Here is an 8,335-nt window from a genome sequence, read left to right as displayed (position 1 = left end):
CACTATGCTTGTTTTCATTGAAGTATATGTTTCAAATTCTCATGACTAATAAATTAATTAATCTATTATACTCCATGGAATATAGCAAGCAGCATATGTTACGTATTAGTTGTTGTTATCCTTTGTCAAATCTATCAACCAACTTTTTAAAGTGAAGATTTGCCCTTAATTTCACTAGAAACTGCTCACACCCTATGGGTGTGGAGAAATGTGTAGTTACATGTTTAGAAGTAGGTAGTTAATTTCTGAAAAATAATATATATTTTTAAAATTTGTTTATTTAAATTTTAACTTTTTTATTCCTGACAATTAGATAAATATATAAAGTTATTTAATATTTTGAGGTATAAAAGTAAAAAATTTCAGTCTATTCTCTTAATAATAGCATATATAAGCGAAATAGACAGTCTGACATTGCAATTGTCATTTTGTAAAACAACCATAAGTCCAGTTTCCACTACAAAAACCAATCGATAGATGTGCAAACATTCTGTTTTAAGATTCGAATTTTCTAAAATTATTTTTCGTAGAAGTTGGATTAATCTAAAGTTGCATTCTGTAAAAGTTGGATTGTGAGTGTTAATTCTGGCTCAGAGGGTCGTGCTAAAGTTAATTATAATCCTTCTTTAAAGAATTTAGTTTAGCTTTCAGATTAACAAAGGCAATGGTGTGGGAAAGTTCAGCTCCCACCTTCATTAGTTTTGAGCATTTCGCGAGTAGCTATATTAGGGATCTCGAATACTCACTTTAATGTTTTGCATATTCTGGGTTCCTGCCCCCTATGATTTCATAGACGAAATGAGCATGTCATGTTTGCTATTAGTAGCTGCTTATGTCGTGACGATAATTGGGAACGGGTCGTTATTTATAGGATAAAGAGGATAACTGCTTTTGGAAGAATTTTGTCCTGCCTTTACGTCCCTACCAAGATATTTTTCAGATCTCTACACCAAAAACATTCATTGGAAAACGAAGTTGATTGACCAATTAGAATGAAGAGATTCAAAGATTATTGGAAAAATTCTTCCGTGGGGGCTGCCACGTGTTGGGGCCGCACAGCCCTCCAATTAAAAACCTTAAATTTTTTCTTTTTTTCTAAAACTATCTCTGATTTTTAATGTAAAATACCTAAAATATCTCCATATTTGGACACTAATTGGCCCGCCCCACTGTCACGTGGTGCGGGTGCCCTACGGAAGTCTCCCTCAGACTATTGAAGCACGCACGTAAAAAGGTCTCTGTTCAAATAATTGATCCTTCTCGATTTATTGGAGCATGAGCTGGCCAGTCAACCCCTGGACAGTTAGATGAGTTCAGGACTTTCGGATAGGGGTTGCAGTCACTTATGTCTCTATTTTAATTCTGTATGCAACCTTGTGGTTTGTCTGTACTCTTTTGCATGTTATTGGTAAATCTTTTAAGTTAAAGAGAAAATTTTACAAACAGTACCCGAACTAAGGCCGACTCATAACTTCAGTACCCGACTATGCAAAACTATCACTTTGGTACCCCAAGTTTGAAGCTCGACTCAAGAATGGTACACGCCGTCCATCACAACGTTAAGTCTTTGCTACGTGGCAAACCATGAGAGCCCTCAAAATATGCCACGTGGTTAGCTAGTTAACGCCGTGATGGACGGCGTGTACCATTCTTGGGTCGGACTTCAAACTTGGAGTACCAAAGTGATAGTTTTGCATAGTCGGGTACTGAAGTTAAGAATGAGCCTTAGTTCGGGTACTGTTTGTAACATTTTCTCTAAGTTAAATAACATATAAACTTCCACTTGTGTTCTTTCGGCTATGATTGCATGGTCACTGAAATCTAAATTTTATATTCTATTTGGAACATGCACCTGCCAATTATGAAAAAACAAGATGCGTTTATGCTAAATCGATCACTTAAATAATGGCCAACGTTTCCACTAAATTTATGAAAGACAAACATGTCTAAGTTTGTTTGAAAAAAAAAAGTCTAAAGTTTCATACCCAACAATAAAGTCTTGCCACCCAAGTTTTTATCTTGCAATTTTTCTTCGCTACGGCAGTTGCTGAAGATTACACTATTAATACCCAGTCTTTCCATGTTATAATCTCATATTTTCAAAGCTCTGTGCATAAGAGAGCTGTATACTCTCTTCCAAACTAATCCATGGAAACCAAAACTCATCAGCAGCTTCACATTTTTTATCCTTGGATCCATTTATGGGCCAAGGCCACACATTACCCCTCATCGATATAGCAAAACTATTTGCTTCACGCGCATAAACTCACCCGATTAAAAAGTTGTTGCCATTATAAACACGAGATTCAAAAATAATTAGGCAATATATATAATTGAGAGCTAGATAAGAACATAGAACGAGATGTAATTTATATTCGTAAAGATTTTATTATTTGAAATATTTCATTTTCAACACATAAAAATATTAGAGTTCCATGATCGAATCAATCAAGGAGGAGGATCAAATAAGTTCAAGGAGCTTGGTGCATGAGCTGCCACTCAACCCTTGGATCAGAAGACTTTTGGATATGCATGTTTCATTAACTATAAATAGAGGTCTAGTTTGATTTGTATAAATATCATGACATGTATGGTTCGTCTTTAGTATTACGGGTAATTTAGTAAATGAAATGACATAAAGATGCGACCAAGTTGTAGAGAGTTATGCTAAATACCAAATTGCATACTCCATGTGAAGCATGCAATATGTAATTTGGTATATCTTTGTAATGCAGACATTTGCAAGCTATCTAATCGAAGACAAAACTTGCCGTTTGATCTTCACATTTATGCTATATAAATTACTAATAATCTTCACGTTTTCAATAATTTATTGAGCGCAATCTTGTTTCAGTTCGAACCCAACAACAAAGTCTTGCCACCCAAGTCTCTATCTTGCTATTTTCTTTGCAATTCCCATCAGCTGAAGTAGGGTTGCCTGAAGGTATTGAAACTTCGAACTCAGCAACAACCCGAGAAATGAAGGGAAAACTCATGGAAGCTACCACTCTGCTTGAACCAAAGGTTGAGCAAATTCTAGACCAACATCGTCCCCATTGCCTTGTTGCAGATGCTGTATTTCATTGGGCTACAAATGTTGCTGCCAAGTTTAGGATTCCGAGGCTCGTCTTTCATGGAGCTGGTTTTTTCCCATTGTGTGCTTCATTGAGTGTGATGTTGTACCAACCTCACAAGAATGTTTCATCTGATTCAGAATCTTTTGTTATTCCTAATCTCCCACATGAGATCAAGAGCACAAGAAACCAAGTACCGGCTTTTCTTAATGTGGATTCCAAAACAGAACTCTTCAAGCTGGTCAAAGCATCTATGGAGGTTGACGAAAGGAGCTTTGGGATTCTTGTTAACAGCTTCTACGAACTTGAACCAGAGTATGCAGATCACTATAGGAAGGTGTTTGGGAGGAAGTCATGGCATATCAGCCCGGTTTCTTTATGCAACAAGGCAGAAGAAGATAAATTAGCAAGGGGAGAGGAAGGCTCTGCTGATGGAGTTCATGAATGCTTTGATTGGCTTAATACTAAGGAACACAATTCGGTTGTTTATATCTATTTTGGAAGCCTTACCAATTTCAATGATGCTCAACTTGTAGAAATTGCCTTGGCTCTTGAGTCTTCTCATCAGCAATTCATTTGGGTTGTCAGGAAAGAAAAGAATGCTAAAGGAGAGTGGTTGCCTGATGAAGGATTTGAGCAGAGGTTAGAAGATAAGGGATTGATAATAAGAGGCTGGGCTCCCCAACTACTAATTCTTGAACATGAAGCAGTTGGGGCCTTTATGACTCATTGTGGGTGGAACTCTATCCTTGAAGGAGTGGCTGCTAGGGTGCCAATGATCACCTGGCCTGTGTCCGCAGAGCAGTTCTACAATGAGAAGTTGGTGATTCAGTTGCTTAGGATTGGGGTTGTTGTTGGGGCTGAAAAATGGGATACATTTGAGGACGATAGTCTGAAGAGCGAAGCCAACGTGAAGATGGAGGCCATAAAGAATGCTGTGACTGAAATCATGGTGGGTGATGAAGCAAAGGAAATGAGAAGCAGAGTTAAAGAGCTTGGAGAGATAGGAAGCAAGGCTGTTGAAGAAGGTGGTTCATCGTTCTCCGATTAACTGCTCTTATTGAAGAGTACTTGAGGTTCCTTGGGACCTGATTCTAGCCAAAATGCCAACATTTTGGTCTCTGAGAAGCAAAAGTTGTATCAACCAGAAATTTAAATTGTTGGCATCCTACATGAAATCTGTATAGTTCAAATCAATGCAAAAGAGCAAAGACTATGATTTAACGTCTTATAAGTCATAAAATAACAAGGCAATGCAATCATAATCCAACACTGAGGTATAGGCAGCATAAATGTAACGGTGATAATCTTCAACCAAAAGACAACAATAATAATGGGGAGCAAATGATGCCAATTGAAGTAAGAATTAGTATCTGTTGAGAATATATACATCCCACATGGGAAAAATGGGATCTTGCCTATGAGTTTATAAGGGTTTGGGCCACTCCATCCATTGCCAATTGGATTTGGATGTGAACCCCAGATTACTTTATCATGGTATCAAAGCGGGTTACCCACGTGTGCATGCCTAATGACCACACAGGCTCCACGTCACCCAAAAGTTGTCCACGGCTTGAAAATTCGCCACATGTGCGGGAGCGTGTTTAACTTTATCAATTTCCCTAAAGCTTTTGTTTAAAAAATTTATTGAAGACACACAACTAATCATGTAAACATATTATCCATAAAGAAACAGAGTCCCTAGATCACTAGATGTAGTTGGGAAACAAGAGAAGTATATTTTCCGTAATGACAGATTCCAAGTAGATTAATATGTTTGTCAGCCCATAGCGAGGTTCAAAATGTACAACCAAAGTGCATGCTCCTGATTGTTGTAGCCTTTCCTTCAACAAGAAGTGAACCGAGACGGCACTAGACAAATCAAGAAATCGTGCAAGATATGAAACAAACTTCGTTGCATGAGAACTTAGCATGGAAATGACATATTTTACTCAATGCACCAGGTGGTGTTACACAAACTGCCAAAGCATATAAATAAACAACAAAATTAACAACCTCTCCATCAGTCACTACGAGTTGAGAAGATCCAAAACTGGAAATCAATAATTCATGTTCTTTCAAATACGTATCAGTCACACGTGTTAAGTGGCAAGACCTATACTTATGTTGCTACAAAATTTGGAATTTAAAGATTTGTTTTCCATGGAACAAATTTCCCTGCCTTTATGTATTGCTAACATTTGTTCAAGCTAGACTTCTCAGTGCTAGTGTGTGCTGATTCTGAACCTCTTCTCAGTACAAGAAATCAAGAAACTGAAATTGAATGGAGCATTGCACCACCTCTGACATATCCCTATGGTTTTTTTTTTTTTTTTCCACTAAAAAAGGTAAACAAACTTACAATTGCTTGGTCTATAAAATTGACACCATTGGTGGTTTAGGTGTTCATATTCTTGATAAAGTTCAAGCTAGTTATAACTTTTAATGATTCATATGTGATATGATAAAGAACTTTTAGTTGCATAATACAAATCATGTCATAACTGGCTCCTACTCATTTAGAATCCAAAGAATTTACCAATATACGGAAATGAAATTTACTTTGATATCTAACAATAGGTCATTCCTCCATTATTATTTTTTTCCATATATTTTTTGTTCATTTTCTATCTTTATTCACTTAAGTAAGTAAATAAAATTGACGTGATTTGTTTGTTCAAATTCTCAATAATGTCTGAGTTTCCTTTTTTGATTATGCTATACACAGCAGTTGAATCTTTTTTTATATCACACAAATATGCCATAACCTGCTCCCACTCAATTTTCAACATACTAAATTGATTCGCGTAGGAAATGGAATTCATTTGATAAACTTAACAAAAGATCTCAAAAAAAAAAAATACAAAAATACAAAAAAAAAAAATAGTGGAGCATGCACCTGTCCCGACAAATTTTATTGCGATGGGACATTGCCCTTATTGTTGTTGTTTGTTTTTCTTTCTCCTTTTTTTTCATATATTTCCTTTCATTGAATTTTTAATTGGCTCAAGATAGTAAATAAAAATTTCTGGTCTTTTGATAATTTCTATCACGTCAATTTTCATGGTTCTTGTAAATGATTTTATAAATTGGAAAGAAATGAATAGGTACACCAAGTTCTTAGGGCGAGAATATAAAGTTGAGGCAAGAACAAAGCAGACAAAATTTACAACCTAGAGAAGGATTTTTATAAGATTGAAATTTTACAATTTTTTTCACTCAAAAATTCTCTCAGACTTCCACAAGTGTTGGTCTTGCAATTCATTCTCTATTTTATGTTCATTTGTAGGAACCGGCTTTTGCTTGTAGGGTGTAGCAAACTGGAGAGTTTAGTTGCAACAGTCCAATTAAGAGTTGCTCAGTGTTAGTAATGAACTAATGACAGGGAAAATTATCTTCAGGTTGCTTTTGCCACATAAAATTTGCAGAATGAATCCATTGGGGATTCACCAAAAACTTTCCTTCTTTAACTGCCCAACACGATTTCTGTGTTCGAGCATTTGCTGCAACTACATGCGTGACTGATGGATCGACTTGTGTTGAACAAGTAGCGCCCAGCTGCTCCGCCATCTTCCACAAAGGATGAGTATTAGCTTCGACATTTGAGGGGAATACATGGCTGAAAACAATTTTACAGCCTTTCAAGACTTCCTTCTTCAGGATTTTCAAGACAAGCCTCACATCTCTGTACATAAGATCCCACCCCTGTATCTCAACTTCATTAAAGAATATGGTGTGAATATATCCAAGAAGTTGAAGTACATTTGCAAGATAAGCTCCTCCATAACGATCACATTCATCAGTCTTCAACTCAGAATAAGGCTTACCCTTACTGAGGCCAGACTTTTGATAACTAGATCTAAAGAAATGATACCTAGGCATCACTATTACATTGTCCCTGTTGTCATTTGTCCATACATTTTTCCTATCATCAAGGATCACAACAGCAGAATCTCGGGCAAGCAGGACATCTAGACTCTTTCTATTTGTTTCTGGGCTATCATCACGCGACATGACTCTACCACCAAAGATAAGATTTCCTGGATCAAGCAGCTTGGCCATTTCTAGCGCATAATCTCGATTACCCATTGTGTATATGGACAGCTCAAACATTTGACTGGCTTGCACTAAAAACGTCCTAATATAAGGCCTCAACTTGGTCATCAATTGCCTACTGGGAGTGTCAACAACGTGAACATACTGCAGAGAATGATCAGACTGGGTTTGGGTCTTCAGATATTCTTCTTCGGGTGACATCTCATCAAGGAAAGTGGTATTCAGCAGGGTGTGGTCTAGATCAAGAACCAGATGAAGTTTCTTATGGTTCAACAATAGATTCCTAGTGTTTTCGTTGCGTAATCGATCAATCTCATCATCCCCAAGCGCTAACCCTTTGGGTATATACCCATATCTCACTTTAGAAAACCTGGGTTTTTCATCAAAAGCAAATCCAGCCTCTTCTGAAATACCCACATCAGTCTCTACCTTAAGCCTCTTTGCCCTCTGATCTATCAACCCTAGGTCACTGTAATCAGAATCTAACCCTCGTCCCCTCTTAAGATACCCAACAAGGTTATCAATATTATGTAAAATCGGAGACACAGTAGCCACACTCATCATGATATTCAAGAAAAATTGAATTTATTTATGGCAAATGGAAATCAGGGGTTCACTATTTCACAAGAGAGCAGAGAAAATTGAATCAAATACATACACAGTGAATGTGAAAGAAAACAAGGAAAGAAGAAGCCTTGTGCCGCCGCCGTCGTCGTAGTCTCTGATCTTCTTCGTTCGGTTCAGCGCGGCTTGAGATCGTCGTCAATTGTATTCCGAAGATGAGAATACGGCGAATTGAAAGAGTAGAGCGAACCAAGGACGATGGGTTAGGGTTCCGCCGCGGGGAAAAATTAGGGGTTTTCTGGGGAAATGAGAAATTAGGATTGCAGAGGAGTGAGGAGAAAAGGAAAGAGGTAGTTATATAGGCGAGGCCAGAGTAAATCCTTGTCATATTGGGACTAGGAACGCGTCGCGTATTTTACTACTGACCCCATTTCTTTTTATTATTTGCAACTGGAACTACTTACAATTGGTATTTATATTTTTAAGGCCATTTTTGCAATTTACTTACACCTGTATTTCTTTTTTTTCTTTTTTCTTTTTTATGACAATATTCCAAATTTTCTTCCCCCTCTTCTTAACTGGAACTTTTAACAAAATGAGAGATTAGAAATGATTTTATCAAATAACGCTGTATGTTTTTT

The 8,335-nt window shown here is 37.1% G+C and overlaps 2 protein-coding genes across 2 annotated transcripts; one reads left to right on the top strand and one right to left on the bottom strand.

Moving 5' to 3' along the window:
- The first annotated feature begins 2,586 nt into the window (after nucleotides 1-2,586).
- LOC112170815 (UDP-glucose flavonoid 3-O-glucosyltransferase 7) lies at nucleotides 2,587-4,125 on the top strand. Its single transcript, XM_024308105.1, has 2 exons — nucleotides 2,587-2,593; nucleotides 2,855-4,125. The coding sequence occupies exons 1-2, from the start codon at nucleotides 2,587-2,589 to the stop codon at nucleotides 4,123-4,125; spliced, it is 1,278 nt and encodes a 425-aa protein (XP_024163873.1).
- Nucleotides 4,126-6,178: 2,053 nt separating this feature from the next.
- LOC112173920 (RNA polymerase II C-terminal domain phosphatase-like 4) lies at nucleotides 6,179-8,068 on the bottom strand. The gene has a single exon (XM_024311607.2). The coding sequence runs from the start codon at nucleotides 7,692-7,694 to the stop codon at nucleotides 6,450-6,452; it is 1,245 nt and encodes a 414-aa protein (XP_024167375.1). The 5' UTR covers nucleotides 7,695-8,068; the 3' UTR covers nucleotides 6,179-6,449.
- Between the last annotated feature and the right edge of the window lie 267 nt (nucleotides 8,069-8,335).

Source organism: Rosa chinensis, chromosome 6, assembly GCF_002994745.2.
Source record: "Rosa chinensis cultivar Old Blush chromosome 6, RchiOBHm-V2, whole genome shotgun sequence".
Lineage (NCBI taxonomy): Eukaryota > Viridiplantae > Streptophyta > Magnoliopsida > Rosales > Rosaceae > Rosa > Rosa chinensis.
Note: the sequence above shows the minus strand (reverse complement) of the source record. Positions and strands in the feature narration are given on the sequence as shown.